The sequence below is a fragment of the Nipponia nippon genome, unplaced genomic scaffold (genome assembly GCF_047370975.1).
Source record: "Nipponia nippon isolate SJK-2023a ecotype South Korea unplaced genomic scaffold, ASM4737097v1 scaffold_7, whole genome shotgun sequence".
Lineage (NCBI taxonomy): Eukaryota > Metazoa > Chordata > Aves > Pelecaniformes > Threskiornithidae > Nipponia > Nipponia nippon.
Genome location: NW_028262391.1, coordinates 3451129 through 3477133, shown reverse-complemented (window position 1 = coordinate 3477133; position 26005 = coordinate 3451129). Strand labels below are relative to the sequence as shown.

The following is a 26005-nucleotide window of genomic DNA, read 5'->3' as shown; positions in this document are numbered from 1 at the left end:
ACAGTGAATAATAACCTCATATAAAAATAGTTTTAATTCACAAATGAAACTAATTGCAAAGTTGTTTCTACTGCTTTGCATTGAAACATAAATCAACTCTGCTTTTTAAGTTTCTGACAATGTAAAACTATTAAATTGCTTCTATTAAGTGAAGCAGTTCATTCATGTTTTGTCTATATAGAAGTCCAATTGTGTCTATAATCATTACTTCAAAAAAGTGTAAGACTGCATAACAGTGATAACAGAATAGAACTATTCTATCAAAAACTTTTAACATACAAAGACTTAGTGAATATCATTGACCAGTGATCCTGACCAGTCTTATTTCCAGGAAACCAGATTTCACCAATAAAAGAAAAGTAAACACAGATTATTATTTATTTTGGGGGAGTTGCTATCAGTAATAGGTTCCTTTTCCTTTGCTTTCAAACTATTTTTTCTGCATCTAGTCTTTCTCCATGAGATATACCCATATTGTACACAGAAAATCCCAGGAGAAAGAGAATTATTTTTAACTCTCATGTTAGCAGTGAATGTAGAAGTCATCTATGCCCACATACATTTCTAGAACTTTCTCCTACATCTAAATCATAAAGTTAATATACACTTAGCACATCCGTATATCTGAAGGCATGAGTTAAAAGCTCTCGGAATCTATCGAAGTTAATTGGATTGTTCCTATGTGTCTACATTAATACCCTGCATGTACAGTTTAGTTAATAATCCCGTAGCTGAAGGGCTGGAATCAACCTGTCTAACGTTACCAAAACTTTATTGAATCCACAATGCTAACAAACTAAAATCTTAAAGGAAAATTGTAAATTTAAAATTTTGCCTCCTACTATGGAAGTTACTCATTATTGATGCTGATGTGGAAACAAGGACTGAGGTTATCCTTACTGTTGGCTCTATAAGCAAAAGCAATCTTTGCCACCCCGTAGGAACAGGCTATTAGCTGTCTGTTACAGGAATAACATTCCCTTTCCCCAGTTTGTTTGGTAGTTTGATGGTCTAAAGTAGTGTTCTGGCGCCAGTCGTTTGCCATGCTTGCTGTAGGCACTCATTCTGCTCAGCAGGATGGAGCTTGGATTACTGCGATATTTTTTTCACTAACTTTGGTTGGCTTGGGAAAGGGTCATAAGGACCGTTTGCTCACATATTCTCAGAAATAGTCCTCCTAGATTTGTTTGCTTTCGAAGCAGAAGTTATTCTAGTCATATCATGGACTACTCATAAAGAAACAAACCTTAATAATGATCACTAAAGAGTTAAAGTGGTTATAAAGTAACTAAATGTTATGTGTGTAGTTGTTACAAAATGCTATATTTAATTTAGCTACTAATTTTCTTATCAAAAGACCCATGCATGAAACCTTGGACCATCATAATAATTTAGTAGTTTATACTGTTTATGTAAGTTCTCTATATTTGTTAGGGAAAAGAAAGTACCTTTTACCCCACTAGGGTCAGCTTTAAAAAAGAGAAATGTAGCTCAGTATAAAAACCCTGGTAACTGTGCCCATACTGGGATCCTAAGCAAGTAGACTTCTGAGAAGGAAAGTAAATAAAAATAAGTGCAAGTACCTTGTGTCCAATGCTAAGAAATGTTATGCTTTTATCTGCTGTGCATTTTGTTGCTTTCCTCCAGAGAGCAGGGTTATTGTCAGCAGATAAAGAATTAGAAATGTCATATTGTCCCAAACCCGTCAACTCTCACCTAAATGGCTGTTGTGAAAATGGAAGCAAGGGCTACCCTGACATTTTGCTCTTACATTTGCAGTGCTTTTTGTAAATAATACATTGTAGTCCTAGACTTGACATTTTGTAAATCTATTTTATTTTGATGATCATTTCCTGTTCACCGGCTTCTGTGTTAAGGTATTCAATTATTAAATGGTAAGCACGAAGGCAAAGCTTCTACTAGAAGGGTTTCGAGCCTTCTGTCCATATAGGAGTCGACAGTAGCTGTGTAAATACGTGGTCCCGAGTATCGCTGCCTGTCTGTAAGTTCTGCTAGATTAGAAGTGATGGGCTGATTTCCTTTCATGCTCCATTCAGTATAAGGTTTTTATCTATCCATTTGGGAATCCTTAATATAACATGCAGAGCAAGTCAACTGTAGTTTCAAAACAAGTACCATGCTAATATTGAAAACATGTCAAAATGAAAATGATTTTTCTTATGACAAGTATTTGATCCCACTTATCTTCAAGTGCTGGCTGTGCTGTTCTTGTTTTTTGACGGCTCCATTGCTGAGATGTTTTGAGTTTTCTTGCCTAAAATTATGCTCTTCTAAAAATACAGTATGTAAATACAAGAAAATAAGTGAGGCAAGGCACTTTTCTTCTGACAGCCTTTTACATAAATGCTGCCCCCTCAATTCTCCCATCACTGTTTCTCAGAGCTATGCATTTTGATTCTGTCAAAAGGTGTGGTAATGAGAGCAGATATAATTACGTTTCTCAAAGCTGGTGACCACAGTCCCAATTAAATGGTCTTTCCAGGATGCTTTGAAAGCCTTGACTAGTGGAGAAACGTTTGACTTAAAGCATCTTTATTCTTTTTAAGGTCCAAGTTAATGGAAAGACTGTAGTTCTGAACACCAGGTTATTAGTATCAGTATTTATTAATTCTTTTATGTATTTCTATTAATATTTCAGTAATGCTCAGAACTTCAAATCAGTAGGAAGAATCTCTCGGTGTTAAAAAGTCATACAGGAGAACCTGCCTTGATGTGTGTGTACATGTATATCTATATAGCCATATATAACTAAAAGAAAATCATCCACCTTTACCTTCCAGGAAGAAACTTTTGTTGTGTGAATGTTTTAAAACATTTAAATATAACTGTACATGCAGACAGATGTAAAGTATCAGAAGTGCTATCTCTGCCCTTGAGATCACAGGAGACAAACCTGGGTACAATAGTAAGAACAAGGAAACTCCGTGACTTGGGTACCAGCATTAGCGTGAGATGCTTGGGACGTTCTGGCCAATGCTGAAGACAAGCCTTTACAAGGAACGAAGGAGGGTGCAGTTCTGTCTAATTTAGCCTACTGGCGATGACTCGGCATACATAGCGTCTACCTCGGTTGCTCACTATAGAACCAGATTTTCTTTGCGCTACTCAAAACATGACAAGAAATGCAGTGATTTGGGATTAATATGAGGGAATGGAAAGGTTGATCAACAAGGTGTTTTGCCAAAAACTCCCTGCCCCTCTGTCTGATGAGTGTTTGCAAGGAGAGGGTTGGCTTCAGTCAGCTACACAACACAAGCCGTTCTCCCCTTTACCACTTTCCTGAAGAAATTCAGCTCTGTGAGGTAGCTGGAGCATTAAGTTTTACTGATAGGGGCTCATTCAGAAAATTGAAAAGTAAGACTTGTGTATTATTTATGATCTCTATGGTATGCAAGGGGGTGGATTTCTAGATGGTAAAATACTGCACAGGTTGCAGTGGTACAGTGAATTATATAGAGCTCAAAGCATGTGGCTTAAAACCAGATGACATGAAGTACATTGGGGAGAAGGGTGGGAGAACTTATTTCATTCCAAACTCTATATGAAAATATTATGCACAATTAACTTGATTTTCTCTGCAATGTTCAATTACATGGTTACATGAAGACCATTTTGCTCTGCTATTTAGGCTAGGAAACTGGGTCTCAAGAGAGCTGGACTGTATGCTCAGCTGTGCCATAAACAAAACTATATAGCTGCTGTAACACCAGCCCCTGCAGTTAATAGAATTAGTTGGGGAGAAGGCTTTTCCAGCAGAAGGCAGACTGCAGTGTTTGTCCCTAGCAAAGGTAATTGCTTGTGCAAGAATCCCAAAGCGCTCTCTTCTGCCGACACCGCTGTTTCTGGGCTAGCTGCTTTCCAAAGAGAGATGTTTGGGGGCAAGATTACAAAGGTTATGTTTGTTTGTCCAGTTGTTGGTTTGGGCTGAATCTTTTCCATTCCAGATCTGTGAACAGAAGGAAACAATGAATAAGTAAAATAAGATGGATTTTTTTTTTTAAGTATGGCTTTAATTATATTTCGGTATTTAAGTCAAGAGGTAGCAAGGTAGCAGAGACTGCTTTCTGATAACATATTGTAGTAGATGACCCACCCTACCTGTCTGGAACAAAATAACACACAAAAAAGGCACAAAAGCAGCAAAAAAGAGAAGAAAATTTACCAGTTTTACCTAAATTGATGGTGGTTTTCTCAGCTGTGTCTCTTCATATATCCTTATACAAAGGATGCACTTACTGCATCCTGACTTGCTCTGGTATTAGAGCAACACCGTCGAGATCTTTGAAAGAAAATGAAGATTAACGTTGATATATTGTTGGCAATTGTAAATCTTCCTTTTGGAACTGAAAATTTGGATCTTAAAATTACAAATCTTCAGTTCTGTTGCATGAGCTAAATACGATCACTTTTTTAAAGCTTGTGGTCTGAAACAAGTTCGTATCTTCCTTAAAATTAGGAAGCAATTTGATTATGAGAGCTGTAGAAGATGAATGTAGCACTTTATGTAGACAGACTAAAAAGCAATGCATTCATAAAAAAGAAAATTTAATTTCATCACAGAGCTTTGATAGTATGTTCAAGAGATTGAAATTCTATTTGTTGATTAGATTTATCCACAGAATAAATGAGGAAAATTAGAAATTTTTGATACTCGTTCCTGCTTAACTTTTACTCCTGAGTCGACCTCCTGGCCCAGATGCAAATAGGAGCAGTTCCGTTAATGGTAGTGGATCTATCTTTATATCATTAGGAGATTTAGCCTGTTGACTTCAGAAAACTTACTCGGAGGCTTAAAGTTAAGCATGTGCATGTGTTTTCATTAGGATCTGGATTGTAGTCATTACCTAGAGAGAGAGAGAGAGAATTGATTCATGATCTGAAAGCTCAGGTGGTGGCACAGCTGTGTAATGTTGCATTCAATTCATTATAGCGGTGTGTCACCCTGGAATATGAGTATCTGTAAAACAATATGAATTATTAATGCAAGCAAAATGTTAAAAGCTGTATGGACTTGTGATATAGGCAAGTGAGGTGGCACCGGAGTGGTAAATGCTGATGATAATGGCCATATAACAGCTTACAAATTTCATTTTTCATGTCTGTTACCTGCCCATCCCTCACCTCTGGAGCTTTGTACTCCCACTGCAGCGTTCCTGGTTAAATGCGTGGGCTTTGTTTTTCTGTGTCAACATTGACCGGCAGAGTCCTGGTCCGTTTGAAGCATCCTTTTCCTCGCATGTAATTCCAATGGGTGGGACAGCCACTGCTTTATTATAAGCATCTGTTCCTTTCCCTACTTCCACTGGAAAGAAAATAAATAAATGTCTCTCTCCACTCTCCCCTTTCCAATGTAATTTTTTTTCCCCATTAGCTAGAACAGAAGTCAGGGTGGTTCAGAAGCTACGATGTCTAGGATAACTGTCAGGCTGTTGGTTCTTCCACTGAATTGCTTCTTGTACTAAGTATGCTCCATGCATGAGCTATGTTTTCATTGCAACCCTATAAGGATTAGCAGGCAGCTCACCTAGGATATTAGCTTTGTATTTTATGGGAAGTTAGGAAAAAAAGTACCTGTGCTGTCTCTGAACCTGTCCTGCAAATGTCATTTACGTGAGTGGTGCCACTGTCTGCGGTGCTCTGCAGGGGCAGAGTGGAGCAAAGCTTTACCCATCCAAAAGAGTATCCAGTGGGACACTGTAAGGGTGCCCGATGCAGGCAGAGATCCAGAGGGATAAGGCGCGCATGCTGCGTGCATCTTCGGGGCTGAACTTGCTTGCTGTGTGGATGCGCCCCGGGGACCATGCCTCACCCGGTGATCTGTACGTATCCTGCCTGCTTTTCTAGTAATGCTGCGTGACTCCATGTAAGGCATATCATGTAATCAAAAGCCTCTAGAAAGGGAATTTGATTTATAGAGTGGCCTTATTGCAAAGGGAATGGGATTTAAAGAGAGCCTGAAATGACACTTCATTTGGGCTGCTCTCCACAGGACGTGTGAGCACGAAGTGCCTTCACCTCTGAGAATACATTGAATTTCAGGCTGCACCTAAAATGGGAAGCAGAGGAGTGAAACTCTATCTACATTCCCAGATTCTGATCTCATTTAAATTCACACAAATCTAGTGTTCTGTAATGAAGTTCCTTCAGATTTAAAGGAAATCAAGATCCAGCCAGTGCGATTAATCTTGTGAATAAAAAGGTTGGGGCTTAGACATTCTTTCTGTGTGACACTTCAGCAATATGCTGTTATAAAAGACACAGCAGGAGTTGGTCTTGAAGTGTCAGAATAGCTTCTTTAGTGACAAAGCATTTATACATGTAAATTTTCAAAGAAAGTTGGCAACCCTTTTGTGGGTTCAATTTGCACCTGTCATTCACTTGCGGATGCAAATTTGAGTTACTTGCAGCTCTAATTACAGTACTTGATTGTCATCACAAATCAGGTAGTAAGATGTGAAACGACTAAGGTTTGTGCCATCATTTGTTGTTAAAACATGAGTGCAAATGTTATCATCAAAAAGCAAAGTTGATCAGGGCTTTTCCCTGCTGATGTACTCTACAAATAAGTACGGTATGGAAATAGAAGGAATTTAAAGGGGAAAAATAAGCAAAGCAGTGAGCATGTGGTGAAAGACAGTAGTAAGGAAAAATATAAAGTAGATTTTGTCTATTGCAACAAAGTTTGATACTAGAAAGAGATATTTTTCCATTAAGTGTTTCTTAAGACCCAGCTGCCGTTTGTACCTTCCAAATCTCATTTCTGTAAGGAATTCTAGTTCTTTTCTTTTTACTGACAGCTTTCTAATTTTCAAATGAAAGAAGATGATTTTATAAAATTATTCATCAAATGACTATTTTGCTGTATCTTTCCAATTTGTCATTACATTTATAAGAAAAATTATTATATAGTTATGTTTTAGTTTCAACATATAAGAATTTGATTTTTTTAATTCTCTTCACTGAAAATGTTGAGGTCTGAAGATTGTTAATAATAACTCATCATTAATTTCTTTTAAATTAAAAACAGGAGATAGGTACAACATGTTATTGTGCCTCAGCTAACATCTGCTAGACTGTGATAATTCAGCAGAGATTTTTTTTTTTAGTTGGAGAGTGTTGCATAAAAATGATAGTTGAAATAACAAAGGATTGGTTATTTTATATTTGGATCTGAGGGCAGGGCCTAAAAAGGTGAGGTAATTTCACTTCACAGATCTTCAATGCTCAATTAAAAAATGAGCTAATGAAGACAAAATAGCGATGGATGGAGGCGCTTATCTAAGTTTAAAGGCAAATATATAATTGTATTTAACATATGCACTACCGGATTCCACGGTGTTGCGACCCACTCAGTGAATTTTTCTAATACCTGTGTTATTTCAGCAGTTGGCCTTAATCTCATCTCTTTCCCTTTTTATTGAACAGACACCTTAACTCAAAGAATGATTATTACTGTGGAGATTTCTAAATTGCTAGATCCATGGAGTCTACTTAACCTAATGTAAAAGGTCCTTTTTTTCTTTCCCACTTTTCTCATTACCGAAGGAGAACATTTTGGCCCGAACAATGGCTGTATACATAATCACAGATTTATTAACTTTAGAGGATTTGTACTGTTGTTTTACAAAATGGTGTCAACTTGCAGTATGACTTTTTTATGATTAATAGCTTTCCCCGGCCAAAAAGCTAATGACATCCACAGCTTCCATGCCTCCCACACACATGCGGTCCAAAAGGCCACAGATAATTTCTGCCGAATCAAGGCCATAAAGAGAGAATTTATAATCAGCTTTAATGTATTTGGGAGCTAAAGTACCTTAGTCCTTCATCAAAGGGAATGATAAAAAACCAGAATTAATATGGCTGGACTTTAATTATTTCTGAGCACATAATTACTCTAGCTAACTGGACAGGAGGTATGTTATTTCTCTTATTTTGAGCAAAGGAAAGACATCTGCAAGCATATACTAGTCAACTATTGAGATTTTAAAATGCATTGTGTTACTTAGCATTGATTGCAGTACAAATAAAGTAAATATTTGAATAATACTTTAAATAATGTAAGATCTGTTTTTAAATTAAATAAGTAGAGAGTTTGTTAGGAGTTCCTCCTGCACACAACATTCCTTTAGCTTTTGTAGTAAGACTATTCATTGCCTTTAGGAGACATAAAATGCAGTAATCACTTCTTCCCCTTTTTAAACTGACTTAGGGGTCTGCTTTCCCATTAGCATTAATGAGAGTTATGGGTATGCAACAGCATGAGACTAAATGAGACTAAACCTTAGAGAGGCTCTTGACAAGTAAATCATCTTTGCCTCGCATTTTAGAGGCTTTAGTGTCCTTCCCCCCCCCCCCCCCCATTATTTATGGTATCTGATTACTTTGTTGATATTTAATATTTATTACATAAACTTCAGCTAAAATTTAGGTGAGCACAATAAGGCAGTGTGTCTATTTGAAGGCTTATGTCTTAAACATAGTAAAATGATCTTTTTGTAATGGATGCCCGTTTTTATAAGTGAAATGAAATGCTCAAAGAGGAGGACTATGTGGGCCTTCACGAAAGGTGAAGAGAAGCTACCGTGGAACAACAGTGGAAAGTAATGGTGCACAAAAGACTTTTGCTGATCATAATTCTGTAAAATGTATACTCTCTTTTGTTTCATTGGCTTCTAGTCCATCACGTCTTAGTATCACTATTTTTAAAATTAGTTTCTGTTACTTGAAAAGAATATTAAAATGATCAAGAATCCTAAAGAATCATATATTGAATAAAAAGTCAGGGCTAAAGAAATAAATCTAGTTGAGGGATACATTTAATTTACAAAATCATAAACTTTGTCGAATATTAATTCAAACCTGCAGAAAGTAACTGAAAATTATACACCTACTAAGCAATTTCAGTCGTGATTTATTTTTACTAGAAAAGGCTATTGCTGTTACATTTTGTAGGATCTTTCCATAAGATTTTATATTGTTTGTCTGACTGATATCGGCATTTTTTTCCTGTGTAAGGACTGAAGACATCAGTCTTTCTTTATGATCATACAGTGATGCTCTTAGTCAGTTCAGTCTGTTATCCAGAGAATCACAGGGAAAAGCCATTTCTTAGAATGAGAATTACTGCTGAAATGGGTGGAAGTCTAATCCAGACCTTCTCTTAATACTACTTTCATGATTTCTGAAAATTTCTTCAGCAGCTAGACGTGAAACGGGCACCACAGAACATAAGCAGTCAAGCTCAGAGCTCTGCTTCCTCTTTGAGGATTCAAGATTGAACCACTCGATGTTGCCATATGCCATTTTAGACAGCCATGTGCACAATGGGTCTCGAGCTGATGCTTCTTTTAGGGATTGCAGAACAATTTACAAATACAAATTAAATTTCACAGCATCCCCGCATGTATAGGTAAAGTACAGCTAATAGGTAAATAGTTTCATGCCTGGTGCACAAGGACCAAACTCTGGTTTGGTTTCTAGACCTCAGATAGCATTGTAACTCCAGGAAGCAGAAAATTTGTCCCAGGCATTTTGGTCTGTGTATCTCTAAGCTAGGTGTTGCTGAGATGTAATGGATGTGGTCCGTTATATTTGCTGACTGGAGCGAACTTGTGGCAGAAATCATGTCTCACCTCTTCCTTAACAGAATACTGTTGGGTGGTGCCTGGTGGGTCTGCCACATGTCTCCAGCAGGGATGGGTCCTCCTGCTTGGGGATGAGGCAAGCCAGAGCCCCTGTATTGTGAAATAGATATACAGCTGTATTAGAAAGCATGTTTAATCTATGCCAGTTTAAAAATAGGTCAGCCCCTTTGCAAAAGGAATTGTGTATAATCTGTATTGCAACATGATTATAAGGAAGATGGTCTGGGTTTTTTTTATGGTTTCCAGAGAAACTCACAACTGTATAAATACTAAAATTACTCAGGTTATTTTTAATAGCTAGCCTCAATTATGCTTCACGGTATTGTAAAATCAGAGATGGTACGAGATCAGTCATTTGCATTGAGATGTTTGATGCACTATGTAATCGCTGGTGAGATCTGGAACCATGATCTATACAAAATACCCCACAAAGGCCAGCTATTAAAAAAATGTAACATTCATTACCTTGGTTTCATCCAGGAAAGAAATTACCCTCTCTGTACAAGTTATTTGGAGAAATGTGTGCTGTTTGCCTTTCTAGGTGCTACTTTGTTCCTTTCTGGTGACTTTTAAAAATTTAAAAGTAACAAGAAGCCATTAAAAATGTGTACGTCTCTGTATCTTTGGCTGTGTCCGACTCTCCATTATTAAGTGCATAGCTCCATTAAGTTCATAGTTCTTAGAATTTTAAGTCCATTCTTCCTGTTCACCGTGCTGAAAACCCACCATGAAATTATTGTTATTCTTTGCATACGTCTTTCACTTTTCTAGTTTTATTCTTTCAGAAGTAAAGTTACTATGGTACGAGAATGATGGACAGCAAGACGTTTGAATGTGTGTATTTGGATAGGGTCACATTATCTAGATACCATAGATTGTAAAGATTACATTCAGGGCTTGTATTAGGAAAAGCTATTGCATTCACCAAGGCTCTGTATTTAACAGAACGATTGTTGCAGGTGTGACTATAAAAATGCTCGTGTCTAATTTATGATGTATAATTCTAGTGTTCTGTATTTAGAATGAGTTTAAAACTATACTCCTGACTGACGCAGTAATTAAGGTATTCAGCTTTGGTTTTCAATAATATGGGCCTGTTCCTACGTTCACAGTTAAAATCTCGTGGTACTTCATGGGTTGTTTCTGTTTCTCAAACCTATGCACCTGGTACAAACATTTTATGAATTTTTTTTAAATGCATCACTCAAATACATGGTATTTTGCCTATAAACGACAGGTTTAATGCTGAATGACTAATATCCTGTAAAACAACAGAGCTAGAGAGGGCTTTTTAAATACAAATGTTTTAATCCTCCATAGTGCTTAGCATTAATGCATGTCTCTTGCCTACATCTACTGCAAATATCAACACATCTCTTTTTTTGTTGTTGTTTTTGTCTATTGCTATTTTATGCATGAGAAAGTTCTTGTTTTCTACTCTGTGCTTGGCTGGCTTTTTCTTTTTTTGTTACTTAGTCCTGTGTTTGAACTGATTGCTTTTTTGCATGCAAATTACAGAATGTCATGGAAATGAGAGAGCTCTGAAAAAAAAGGAAAGATAATGCTGAGTTCCAACTGTCTTTTGTTTGTGCGTAAGTGTGTAAAATATATGATGTGGAAATATTTTCAGAATAGCCTTTGACTTTCCTTCTGGTGTATATTTTTATTACTCAGTAAAGGAGTGGGCATTTTTCCCATTGGAAAATACGATGAATCTCTTAATACTTGTTAATAATACAGGTGCTGGGCATGAAAGAATTTTGTCTTGCCATCCATTTCTAGAAACAAGGAATTATGATATTGTGTGTCTTGCCCAAGCTAAAACTTCAATTCCCATATTTAATGCAACTTTTCTATACTGTGGGTGAAACCCTGGTCCCATTGAAATCAATGGCAAAAATCATTGTCTTCAGTTGGTCTAGGATTTCGCTCTTGTTTCTATTTACATATGGATTTTCATGTTTCTTTACAAATATCTCAGCAGGTAGTCAAAGGATTCAAGGGAATCTACAGTTCTATTTAAAAAAAATGTAATGAATGTGTCAAAAACAAAAAAACAAACCCATGCTTATCTTTGTAAAGCATGAGCTTAAATGGTTGAACTTGGAAATGTGAATTAGCATTTCAGAGAAAATATTGTTTTAACCAACTGTCAAGACATTTATTAGCCACCTTATTGCATCAAATGCAAGAGGTAATTTGGCAGTTCTTGTCTCCGCTGTTCCTAATAACAACAACAACAAAAAACGAATTAAGTGGATAAATATAGTTTATGGTGGGTATGCTTTTAGTAAACAAGCTTTGATTCTTCATTTAAAAACAATAAAGCACTGGGCACTCTTTGATTCTTGTGCTAGATGTTTCTAATAGCCATACCCCCTAGGGAAGGTTTTGCTGTAATGTTTGGAAAACGTAATGAAAAATTGGTTGTTATAAACTAAGATTTCCCTCCCTGCAAATGTTTTTCTTGAAACATCCATGGGAATTTAATATTCACTGTTTTTTTTCCTCAGTCTTGTATATTCTTGAATTGTCTTTTTTCCTCCATTTTCTCCGTTCTCAATCCTAGGTCCCCTTACAAAGAAACAGACAGATGATTTAGGTGATAATGACGGTGCTGAAGATGAAGGTATTTTTTTGCCGCCAAACTGATTTGCATGACAAGGATCCCTGAAAATCTTTTTTCTCCCCTCTTTTTTTGACTTCTTGTCTTCTTTTGAAGAGTTTTTTTTTATTCCCATTTTTGATGTGTTTTGTCTTCTTGCTTGTTGTTATATATATTTTTTTAATTTTTTAAAAGAAAGAATGTTGTTAAGTTCTACGTTTTGATACAAAACAGTAACAATATTTAAAGAGAAGGGTTTTTTGTTTTCTTGAAATGGACTTTTGATATGTTGCATCCCACCTTTTGACTGAATTTTGTCCATACTATTTAAACTAACACTCTTTTAAAGTTTCTCTGTACACCTTTTTGCATGTTTTCTAACCCTATGTATTTCACCAAGTACAAAGATGTTTCTTTTTTCACTGACTGATCTCAGTTTGATAAACATATAAAATGTTGCGTTTATTAAAGGAAAAATACAGAAAATTCTTAGAAAGTGTCTCTTAAGCAACTGAATTTCCCCCAATACAAAACTTTCTCCATTTCCATTGCCATGAACAAATATAAATAAATGCAAGACTACCCCACCTCCCTGTAGAAGAGAGGTAGCCCTAGAACGGTAGGTAACATTTGCAGTTGGGGCGGCTCTGCGCAGCACCAATGAATTCAGTGAAGCTAAACTGATGTCGTCTAAAGGAATCTGATCCCTTTGGTTTTCTACAAGCATATAGAGGTGCCTATCTGCTTGTGCTGACCCTTAGAAAACCCCATTACCAAGTAAAATCGGAAGTTTGAAATGTCAAGCATATTATTCTGTTTAGGAATTATGTCTGTTAATCATATAAGCTATGCAGATTTGATATTTTTTCAGGGCTATGAAAATGGTAACAAGGGGCTCTTTCTCTTGAGCAGTCTCATCCCTTCAAGTTGATGTGCTTCAAAATTCTGAATCTTAAACACACTTTGTATATTTTATGGTCAGTGAGTAAATCAAATTACCATATAAGACTGGTAGAGTTGCTACTTGCTTCTCTGTTAATATCTGGGGGTTTTTTTCCCAGATACTAAGATGAAGCATAACTTGTAAACCGCAAGGCTCTTAATTAAGAAATTTTTCATCACACAGAACATTAACTGTTTTACTCAAACAGAAACATGCAGTCTTATCACAAAAGATAAAGGCAAATATGAGCATTTAACTTCTTGCCCAGTAACCGAACAGAGACTTTACAAATAAGCACACAAATTTATACGTCTGATTTACGATCCTCTACTGAATGTGTATGTTAGGCATGTGAATGAAAACCCACTAGTTGGCCCAACATTTGAAAGAAGAACCTAATTGAAAATCTCCTTAGAAAGCTCTCATATTATTCAGAGCGAAGTATGATAATTCAGATGCACTTAGCTCTATGAGGCCACGTAATTTTTACATTACTTCATGACAAAATATTGCAAGGGACATTCTTGTGTGTTCTCCAAGACCTGTGATATTGAATTCGCCATTGTAAAAGTGACTCTGTCTTGTTTTAACAATATATTTTAAGAAACAGTTTGAAACCCGGGTTATTCATCCAGTGGACCTTAATGGCTCTCCTAAATTGCTGTATAATTGCCAAGACAGATGCTAATGGCTTAACATTTGTTGAGTCCGTCCCTGCTTAGACACACTTAAAAGAGACTACTTGGTTTGCTAAAATTCAGCAGAGAGTGGTTGCTATTAGAAAGCAGCTTAGTACGTATAGTCAGGTGAGAGTAGGGATCTCAGTCTTTGGAGAACAAGTGTCCATGTCAGAGAAAACCCGTCTCCCACATTGACAATTGTAGGAGAGTGACAGAAAGGACTGTAAGAACACAGCAGTCAAACTAGGGGGGAAGAAACACACTTACAACATTAATAAATCTCTGTAATTTATAGGACTGGGATTAATTTTCTCTGGCATACAAGTGACAGTTTTGTTCTCCTTTCCATGCCAATAGAAGAATGCAGGCAGTAATTAGACTTTCACTGCTTCTGAGAGTCACAGAGAGACAGGGAAAATTTAAATTTTTATTATCAGTAGACACTGAAGGCTGCAGGGATGCGTGCTGGGTTGGTAGGAACCCTGTCTGCTGAGGCCCTGCATTTCACCGTCCCTCGGTGGAGGAGCGGTATCAGATGCCCTGACCTGCATTTTGGGAACCTGCTCTTCTGCACTGGAGCTCTAGCACTTGTTGCGTATGCAGAACTGAGGAGTTCACAGACTTCAAGTCATATGTATTTGGGTATGAGTAGCTGGAAAGAAAGTGGCAAAGCAAAAAGCCACCTTAGCTGTCTAGATTTCTGCTAACCCGTCCATCAAGCTTTTCACCTTTTGCAGTATGGTAGTTTTTATTCAATATAAAAATCTACAAATGAATAACTGCAGATAAAATAAAACAAATACCAAACTGAATGAATGATGAAGTTGGAATATTAGGGAGACCGGGCTATACATGGTGAAAAACGTCTGTGTCATATAACTGCAGAATCCATGCCATGTAAACAAAGTCCAGTGATTTCTAAAATGCCCAGGATGGTCTCTGTATTAAGAAATTCAGAGCTCCCATGTCCATTTCTTCTATTGTACCTTTCCTGAAGAAAGATATTTCATAGCATTGGATCAAATGCCTGGAAAGTATTCTGTATTTTGTCACTCAAACATCAGAGTTCGATTATAAAATTTCATTTTAAAACGGTGTTCAATAACCCTACTCCCATCTGCTGCTACATGTCACTACCACAGTATTGCGGTCCAAACCTTGCCAGCACAAGCACTGGAATCAGTAATCAAACTTGGATCTCTGGTACGTGCTGCAACAAGTAGACCAGACTTAATTAGATCATTTTTCATTTTTGTTTTCAAAAGACCCAAAGGCAGTGGTGCACATTACCAGCTAATGATCTGCAAATTTGCTGTTTAAAAAATGAAGGTGTTTTCAAATTCTACGAGTGTGAAAAGTCAGAAATTATATAAATGTCTTTTTTTTCCCCAGTCTGGATGCATTCTTGTTTCTCTGTAACCCTTTCATGTCTACGCTTGAAATTGCTTACCTGTTTTTCAATAAGTATTGAACTACTTGAGCAGGCACCAAAAACAAGAGTGGCAAAAGCTCCTGCAACCAGTGAGCGTTGGGGCTTTCTCTTTTTATAGCAGTGGTGGATTTGCCTATTTGCTGATGTGCAGGTAAGCAATATCTAGTGTAGATGCAAGATTTAAGTTGCTCAGCAGTTGAATAAACTGTACCTTCCCCAGTCTAGAAACAAGGTTTGAGTTTTAAAAGTAAACTATTTTAATCTTAATATCTTATCTCAGTCTTAATTTTGGTAAGGTGATGATTTAACTTGAGTTAATTTGGCTGTAGCAAGAACCAGTGACTCTTTTACGCACCTGTAGTTCCCATATGCTAAAATCCTTAGCATGACTTAAAATACAGCAACACAAATCATTAATCAGCCTATGTACTCGGGGATCAGAACTGGACTTTTAGGTAGTTAGTGCTGTATGAAAGATCCATGAAGCATTGCTCACAAATGAATTCTTCGCATCCACCGTTCTGTCATACACACCTTACCTAGCGCATCAGTCTGTCAGTCTTAGATCCTTATTTAGTCCCCAATGCTATTTGAGCATCTCTCCGTTTTTAATGTATTCAGTCTCACAGCATCCCTCCGTGATAGAGGAATGCTGCTATTCCATTTTTAGAAATGAGGAATACAGACGCTAAGTTTGAGGAACACAGACACCATGTCCATAGTAAAGCAGGGAACCGAGAGTACGTGCCTCCGAAGCGGGGTCTGCACTGTAATTGCTACATGTTTCTACTCTTCCCTTTTCCATTCCAATCTCTCCTGTGGAAAAGGAGACAGATTAGGAACAGATGTTGCTGTTTGTTCACAGGCTGTAACTGTGATGATTCTGATCATTTAGTCTGATGCTCTGTCTCATATGGGCTATTGGACTTCATTGACTGAAAGAAGTTCTTGGTCCAGAGCATGTTTTAAATGAAAACAAACAAAAATCCACTCAAATTTTAAATTGCTAATGATGCAGAATGCATCTGCAAATCCCTTCTTATGCTTAACAGACTGTAGCGTCATTGGTGCAAAAGAGCACATTTCAGTATTGAGGATCTTCTCCAAAAAATCCTATGACTCCATTAGTATTAAAATAGACTAGGTTGCTAAGTTTAGCATTTCATCTGCTTTCAACCGTCATGGTAGGAAATAAGGAGAGAAACAATCTTTTAGTCTGGCACTAGTTGTACATTTTTGGACTTCAGTAAACAACAGAACACGTTTGTCTACCTTGCAAAGCAACCTCATGCTCCAGCCTTAATTATAGCCTCTAAGGAGTTCCAGCCAGGCTGGAGCAGCACAGATCTTAACGCTCTGGGTGAACTTGTTGACTGATACGCATAGACGTATTCGTGATTCCTGTTCGTCCTGTCACCCATTCATGTTAGTTCTGTGATTCCAACTCTCAAGTACAGATTCCAGTGTCTCTTGCATATTAAATTTTGCCGATTAGGTTTTTTTCCCTTTTCACTGAGAACCTCAGTTCAAATTATGTTGAATTTTTACAGTGATGTTATTAATACTTGAAAATGTGCATTGTAAAAATTCTGACAGACCTTTAATTTATGCATCTCTTCAGGGCTCTATTACACTTTTAGCACTGCCAAGCATTGCTTGTACAGTGAAGAGTCTGTGAGCTTTTGCATTTCTAACTAACATCTTTTAATAATTTAAAATTATTACCTACCTGGCTATTGAGGTCCTACTCTAATGAGAATCTGCTCCAGATGCCTACCTGTAAAAGCATAGGCCTTTTTTAGTGTTAGAATATACATTCATATAGTTCTCCATCAGGATCTCAAATCTCTTTCAGGTAAAGGTAGTTAAGTGTTTGAGAGTGCACAAAATGATCCATTGGTTTGACAGGGACAGAAATAAAAAAAGGAGATAATTGTATTTGTCTGAAACTTGGAGAGTGCTGTATTTTAACACATGAAATGTGTCTAAAACCTCACTGCCACTCCTAAAAAGTTCAATAGTTACTTTAATAGTATCAGGATTCGATAGTTACTTTAATAGTGTCAAGACATCTAGTTTTATATCACATGTTAAAAAGATGGTGTTAATTGATGTTTACGTATTAGCACTGAGAAGGGCACTAGCTTGTTAAAGTCGCAGTACATCTATGAGGCATCTGATAGATTTGAACTGAAAGGTCAAACACTTTTAAAAGGCCTTTAAATGAGTAAGAGTTGCACTGATTGGTACCATGCTCTACTTAAGTATCTTAGGACAAAAGCTCGTTTATGGAAGAGCTACACATATCCATATAATATTCTATGTAAGGAACACATAGGTTTTACAGTAACCAATCTAAAGGTTTTCCACTGTTCTTGTGCTGTTTCATGTTCAAAAAGCAAGATTTACTTAATACTCTACATCAAAATGTCACAATTTTTATAGCATTTAGAAAAACACTGCTTGTGACATCTGTGCTAAACTAATTATATTTTTGTGTTAAGTTGTCTCCAGGTAGGCTTTCTTCCTTTCCCATTTTGGTTGCTCCTTGCAAATTATACTTGTTAAGTCATGTGGCAAATTCACATCAGCTTCAAATGACTGAAGCTATAATTATGTTTTGTTGTATATGACAATTGTGACTGATATTCACAGTCAGACCCAGTTCCCTGTTGTGTGATGTAACAAACATAGAATAAAGGACAGCCCTATTCCTAAATTGACTGTAGTGTAGTTAAGACCAGACATAAAAAGTAGATTCAACAAACATTAGAAAGGTACAGAAGAGAGGAGATGGTGGAAATTATAATAAGAAAGTTCATGTATTTGTCATATAAATAAGATCATACTCTGCTATACAGTAAGACCTACTTAGATGTTTTATGAACTAGCAATTTAAAGCCAAACAAATCACAGCACTTGAAACTTATCTTCTGTGTGAATAAAAACAGTAGAGAGTTGAATTTGAGAAGGATTTTGAACAGCACTGTCCCTGCATATGTTTTTGAAAATATTCATGTGTCTGCTTTTTAATCGAAGCAACACTTCATAAAATGCAACAAAAGGTACAGTACGCAACTAAATTAAATCAGTATGTAGATCTACACTTCTTGGCAGACATGTCACGTTTGCACCCCAGTTCTTCAAGCCTGTTTAGAATGAGCTGCTTCCATGAATAACTGCTAATCCACACCCAAGAATGACTATTCATCTCTGCGAGAAAGCGTAGCTACAGTTTACTGAGACCACTCCAGCACACGTGCAGAAAGGACTGATAGCAGCTTGTAGAAAAAATAACTCATCAAATCATTTAGGGTCAGGTTTTGAAAAGTATCCGAGTGCCAAAATCTCTATTTTCTTTGTCGAGTTGGACACTTAACTCCAATAAGCACTTTTGAAAAGTGCATCTTTCTGCCACTTTTCTACCAATACAGGGATTCTCCTCACAGAGCATTATCTTAGTACTTCCTCCATTTTAATTTTAAAGGATGGTAGTTTTCATGGGGGAACATTTTCTCCCTTTCAGGTAGGAATCAATTCTTCGTTATGGTCTGAATTTTGCTCTCTTCCTTTGATCTTATTATTTAATAACATCCACTAGTTAATAATGTCTGTACTTAAACAGTACTCTCCCAGCTGAATATTTGCACCTTTCAAATATTCCTAGCTATAGACTGCAATTGATATGAAACCACTGACTGTAAGACCAAAATGCAGTGATCTCCTTCACATCAAGAGCTCCGTAGCCCGAAGTCCCACTAGCCTCCGCTGAATACTGCAGAACCTCACAGATGTCTCCAGTACTAGATTACTGCCTGAAAAACACACAGAAGCACCATTTTTCTTTTGTAGATGGGATTTCTCTTAAGACTGATGACTTTGGCAAAGCAGCATGAGGAAAATTCATCCTGCATGTCATCTGCTCTGACACGGCCCATAGGCAGAGCTGAAAATTAGCCTTTTGTTATCTGTAATCTTTACAAGAATATTAGTAGTAAGAAATAACAAAAATACAGTATAGACAGAATTTACTCAGCAAATCACTTCTTTATATGTCAGATTTTACTCATGAATGTGTGCTTCCTTTCTCAGGTAAAGGACACCTATTCTTTTCTAAATATCCCAATATTATTTTCCAGATAAACAGACCAGTACTACCAACATTTCATTACTGTTCACAGTTGGTGCTCTGTAATTCTATGTAATTTTAATTAAAGAAGAATTCTGAGACAGTCTCCCCCTGTGCTACCACCAAGCATACAATTAACTGTGTACAATTTCTGCTGGGAACAGTCACACAGTGATTTCAGATTAATAATTTATTATTGCTTCCATATTTGTATCCAAAAAAAAAAAGAAGCATAGACTATGAACAAATGATCTACTGAAAACAGTCTATGAATTTGAAAAGAGTTTTTCCTCTGTGTAGATTTTATACGTCAGGAGCTCATAATTCTGTGCTATGGACAATGAAGATAAATAGTCTCCTTAGCTTTACACTCTGAAAATTGCCTGTTGGAAAGCCCTTACTATATGCTTGAGTGAGGAAAGCAGTGCAAGCAATTTCATGCACAGCCTTTCATCATCCTTTTGGTCTTGAATAAACGATTGGTCTAGTACTTCCAATATTGGAGATCCAGTTTCTGATCTTGACTGTTCTGGCATTTTCTTCAAATTAGAATCGGTATCAAAATAATAATAGCAACTGGTTTTCTGTAAGCTGGAACGTCTGGGCTGATTTTTTTCAGCAAGTTTAAAAAGCAGGACTTTTAGTGTAACTGCACTTACCTAGTTGTCTGTATAGAAACGATTCAAACAATTCTACAGAGAGCTTACTTGAAAGCATCTTAACTAAGATTCCTCCAAATGAAAGTTTTAAACAATACATCTGAGGTTTCTTCAAAGTGAGTAATTAGGGAAGTCACTCGAATACTGTTATAATGACAAAAAGTGTCTTCAAATCAGAATATGCAGTCCAGTTCCTCGTTGGGAAGTATTGATATGCTCTCTTACTATTGTCTGTCTTGATTTTTAGGGAGTATTATGGAATACTACCACTTGACAGTGGAAAAGACTCAGGCACCTAGTAAATGAGATCAAAATACAATTTAATCCAGATGTAAAAGTTTAAATTTACAACTTAGCTGATTTCTTTCCAGTCCAACAGAAAAAAAATCTTTTAAAAACATGTATTATCCCACCACTAACTGTTGCTTTGAATTGATACTTAAGAACAGCTTTCCTCAGAAGGAGCAGTGGTGTTCAGATATTCAAAATTTTATTCCGAGTAGATGCATTAATTTGCAAATAGGACTGTTTGGAGGGGGAGGGATACCCAAATCAATGTCTTCATTAAAAAGAAACTCGAAACAATAAGTCAATGTCTAATTTTGTTGTCCGAGAGAATGGCAGAGCTTCTAAGATTCAAAATTGTTACCTGCATTTAGTGTTACTTTTGAGAACCTTAATATTTGTTTGAATGCAGGGTGGGGATTTACAAATATTGTTCCAGGCAGCTATTTTTTCAAATATAACATACAGTCCTTTTCACAATTTGATAAAATAAGTTAAACTTTAGGCTACCCAGGTTACAAATAATATCCATTTGAGGTCTAAGTGTTAAACAGCCTCCAAGTACTTTTTGAGAACTTGGACTTCAGACTTATCAAGAGACAGCTGTTTATACGCCCTTTTTATAAATTATTGAGCTTACCATACTGGAAGCAATCAACCATTTACGTATAAGCAGAAATCTTGTTTATCTTAATATGGTGAATTGCCTTTAGCTAAGTGAACAGAAAGATGGACTGAGCTTTCAGAAGTGTTCAGACTGCCTAAATGAGCTCACGCTGATGTTAGCAGAGATTTTATGTCAAATTCAGCAAGAACAGAATCAGACCACCGTCCCATTGCATTTGAGCAAACACATTACCATTTCTGATTCCTTTCTGCTTTTCTGAGGCCAACGAGTGTTTCAAAAATATGAACTTTGGTTACAAGCAAGCCACAAAGAAACACTTAGGCCCACCTGCCCTTTTTCTTATGTAAAAGATGTTGCTTGAGAAACACTTCAAGAAAAATAACCTCACTAAAAAAAATTAAAATATTGCATGTATCTTTTTTTGGTACTTTCTTGAGATAAAATGTGTCTTAATGTTTTTTCCAGACATTCGGGACAGTGGGGGACCTAAGCCTGTGATGGTGTATATTCACGGAGGGTCCTACATGGAAGGCACTGGAAATTTATATGATGGCAGTGTTCTAGCAAGTTATGGGAATGTGATAGTCATCACAGTCAACTATCGCCTTGGGGTACTTGGTAAGAAGCTTTCAGCTTTCCATTAATCCCTGAAATCTGCAATGCAATTCATGTTATACGTGAGAATGTATTTAAAAAAACAAAACAAAAACACAAAACACAAAAACAAAACAAAACAAAACCCAAACAAGCAAAAGAACAACAATTTTTTTTTGTTTTCTTTGTCAAAGAAAAGGTTTGTATTCCGGCGATGAGATATTATGGTATGGCAAGTATTATCTGGAAGAACCTGCTGTCATGCTTTTAGTGGTATGAAACAGGTGTTCCCTTTGCTGAGCTAAGCAAATTTTTTTCTGCAAATAACAGCGATGTTTTACTTCATAGACAGGTAAATTAGATTTTTTTTTTTTAAATGTTAAGTTATAGATAATAGTGTTTTCTGTTGGAAGAAAGAGCCTAAGTTTTGATTACCATGATTTTTTTCATACTTTGAATAAAGCTAAGGAGGTTATGAAAACATTATTTAATAAGAGCTGTATGTTTTACCTATCTCTCTTGTGCTCCGTTGTGGTTTTGAAAAGTGTTGTTATAATTCAGTTACCTCCAGTATTTCTTTTCTTGGCCAAATCAGAGAGTGAATAGAGTTACTTTTGATTGTTTCAAATACAGTGAATAGGATATGCTGATGCTGTTGGTAGACTTGTGTGGTATCCCTCTGGTAGCTTGTATTTCTAAAAAATTACACTTTGCTATTTGTTCAGTGTAGTCACATTCATGATACAAGTTTGCCAGCTCTTGAGACAATGTGATTGTTGGTTTTTCTCTTCTGTGTATTCTACCAAAATATTGCATGCTAAGGCTCCGCATGCTAAGACTCCTGAAAGCAGGAGTTCAATCCTGGGATGTTATGGAGGTCAGTAGAGTAACTTCAGAATATGTACATAGGTATAAGGGTATTCCCTGTAACATCTGAAGTGGTGTAAATAAGCCAGGTGTAATTCACAGCAGTGAGTTGGTTCTGAAGATCAGTCAACTTTTTTTTTTTTTTCAATTCCTAGGCATTAGCAATGTCTGCTACTCTGGTTTTCTTTTTTGTGGTCATTTTATGTCGTCATTGCTCTGTTACTTTGTGCTTTGAATTCAGTTAGCATGACCCCCAAATTCATTGGTTCTGGTTTGCCCATCTGGGTAATTTTCTTTCAACAGTTTCATTTTTTATTAAAAGTTTGACATCTGAATGTACTTTAATTTTGGGGGGAGGGAATGGATTTTAACTTTAAGTTTTGAAACTTAGTCTACTACGGTTATGTTTTGCAAGGGACTGAAACATTTCCAGAAAGATCATAACTATTTTTTGCTGGATTTATCTCCTTTAGCATCCTGTTGGAGCTTTCGTTGGTGGTGTACTTCTTTAAGCAAAGCAATTCTGATATTTTCTATGTTTTTCTTCCTCCTCCTCATCTTCCAATTTATATAGCGACTTCAAGTCCTTGGGCACATATTAGTGCAGCAGTTAATAATCTGTAATCTGTACCTCTAATCAAGATTTTATTTTTACACCAGTACTCTCATCTTTGATGTTTCAAGCAACATTTATCTATATTATATGCCAGTAGGGTATTTTGTCCAGTAATACAGCATCCATTATCTGAAAGTACTGTTTTATTTTTGTAAATTATTTAGTCTAATTCCTAAATCACTTGTAGTTGCAATGTTTGAAAGGCCTGGTTGCTTGAAAGATGAAAATTGATTCACCTTTGTTGATGATAATGGTTTTTTCCTCTTGTAATTTAACACTGATCCCTGAGGCAACCCACTGCTAACATCTGACTGAGCTTAGGAGGGTTTCATTTGTGTTCGTGCTTTTGTGGGTCTTTGAACTTTGTTGTCTTTACAGAGCCTCAAGGGGCAGAGAGCTAATTTTCTTTTAAGTGGGACCTATTACAGTAAAACCTCTAAAACTCACAGTAGAATCCAGTGATTGGTATGAATACTTGAAAGTACTTTCAAACTAACTAAAATAACCCTGTATGAGGCTTGCAGGGTTTTCTTAGTAAAATAAATGCACCTGTTAACTATATGTAGCAGTTGTTCATATAGTTTGTATCTGGTACAATGCCTATCTGTCACGCATTAAATAAATAATGATGCCATATTACTAAATAGGTAGTGTAGAAACACACCAATAATCAAAAAAGAAAATTTGCACAGTTTGCATTTTTTCTGCCTTCGTTTCCTGGCCTTAAGATACAGCCTCAGAGCAGAACTTTTGCATAATCGTAGTAGATACCAACTTTTAGTTTTGCTGTTTTGAAACTCTTGTTCATCACTGTTCAGCAGAACGTTACCCTTTGCAGTCACTACATGAGAAATGGTTTTACAAATACATAGCTGACAAATTCTCAGCTTCCCTTATCCGATCGCATCCCGTAAGATGAGAGGTTCTGCTTCACGGTCCGTTGTCTGTGGGACACCTAGATCTCACTTCGCCACTGTGTAAAATGCCTGGCTGTACAGGGAGAAGTAATGTAGGGATTTTTTTCTTCGCATGAGAAGATGTAGGGACAAAATAAGGTCTATGTTCTCACTTTTGTATGACCTTTGTTGGTCTGGCTTTCTTAAATCAGTCTCTGTGGATATATATCTTAATATAGACGATCTACATGAGTCCTAGGAGTTTTGCTGTTGTTTCACCAAGTCACACTGTGACATTTCTTAACAAGGAAGCTGGTTAAATAAATGTTTAGCACTGCAACAGCCATGTTTTCTTCCAGACCAATAGCGATGGGAAGGGAGGATATGCTGTGATATTCGATTCCTTACAGTACTATTATTAAGCCCACAGTAGACAGCTTTTTGGTGCAATTCAGATTATTTTTCTGTTTATTCTGAGTTGAGACAACCTTTGTCCTATAGACAAATCTGCTCAAGGACCTGCATTTTATGGAGATGCAAACTTTTCTTCTAAAGAAAATGTTAGAAATCACTTAAAAGTGAAATCCATTTGAGAAAGAGAAAACAATGATAAAAATTAAAGAAGCACAGAGCAAGTGCATTTAAAAACCAAACAAAACCCCAGTGAGTTCCCTGGCCCAATTTTGTCTTTGAAACAAGTCTGAGAATGAAAGTCTGCTAGAATCTTTTCTTAGATAAAGATAAGATGGAAAAGAGAACTGTTTGCCCTGGTAAATCAGGGACTACTGAATAAGAAGCCATTAGAAACAGACTATTTATATCTTCCTTAGATTCTCTTTAAATGCAAGACTTCTGCAAGCAATCTTATCTAGTGAGGAGTACTGCGTGAGTAGCCGAATGTCGTTGAGGGACAGCATAGGAGTAAGGGTAGATATATTTCTATGGCTTGTTTTTAGGAAAGGACAGATATGAAGGCATATTTGGATTTTGAACTCAACTAATTTGAGACTTCGAATGTTTATTTAAAATATCTCCAACTGGTAAAAAGCAGGAGCTCTTTATTTAAATTTCATGAAAGAATGTAAAAGGATTATAAAAGGAGTCTATTTAACATCCAGAAAAGATCATGATAGACAGGTTTAACACTGCCAGTGCTGTTTTCTGTGTTCTTGCTTACGAAAGGTTTATTTAGAAAAGGAGAATGCTTTGGGTCACCATTGGATGCTACCTCTTTTGCTCTCAAGAGGGGAGAGAAAGGAGAGAGCTGGCTTATGCTAATGGTGTACTTGTTTCTTCATTTTATTAATTTATACTTCTTGCTCTTGATTATCTTTTAACCACAGGACTTTAATAGAACTGAAAGAAACATTTTAAATGCAGCTCACAAACTGAACTGGGGAATGGAAGAATGATTCACAGGAATCTCTAGGTTAAGCACTGCTTTAAATTTCCCATTTTTTTCCTCTTTAAGAGGCAGTGGTTTTCCCTACAGAAACAGTAAATTGTCATTCCAAAGGTCTGGGTTAACAAGGTGGTAATAAAGAAAAAGGAAAAATTATATGTATTTTGTATTTTCTATTTCGCATTCTAAATGTCTGCATTGGGGAGGAAAATGTTCTGTAACTGTAAGACCTTAATTTATGCCAAAATCAAAGCACACCCATAAGAGAGATTGTCTTCGTTATGCTTTTTTTAATTATAAGCAATTTTCCCTTTTGGGGAGGGTATAGGAACCGTTGCTCTCATTTAGTCTTGTATTTATATTGTCACCCTTTAGTTAGAGGATATTGACTGGGATTGCTGAGTAGAAAACACCTATCCAGGTATTCCGCCGCTTTGATTTTTTTTTTTTTTTGCTAGTTTGTACTTTTAATGCTGCAAGTAAAGTCACTGCAGCACACTGTTTGAAAGACCTGATAGCCTTGTTCTCACCAGTACATTGTTTCCCCGATAACTGCACTGAAATCCATGGCGCTCATAAGTACAGTTCTTCCCCTGGTGAC

General features: G+C 36.6%; 1 protein-coding gene across 8 annotated transcripts in view; it reads left to right on the top strand.

The window, feature by feature from the left end:
- Positions 1-26005, top strand: part of NLGN1 (neuroligin 1) — a 399023-nt gene that overhangs the window by 173923 nt on the left and 199095 nt on the right. For 5 of the 8 annotated variants that reach the window (XM_087740075.1, XM_087740079.1, XM_087740078.1 and 2 more), the window contains 2 exons: positions 12238-12297; positions 21495-21647. The exons of 1 other annotated variant lie outside the window; for it this stretch is intronic. In XM_087740075.1, the coding sequence (XP_087596201.1) occupies positions 12238-12297; positions 21495-21647 (213 nt within the window). The remainder of the gene's footprint in view (positions 1-12237; positions 12298-21494; positions 21648-26005) is intronic. 2 more of the 8 variants (XM_087740081.1, XM_087740080.1) reach the window with 1 other exon arrangement.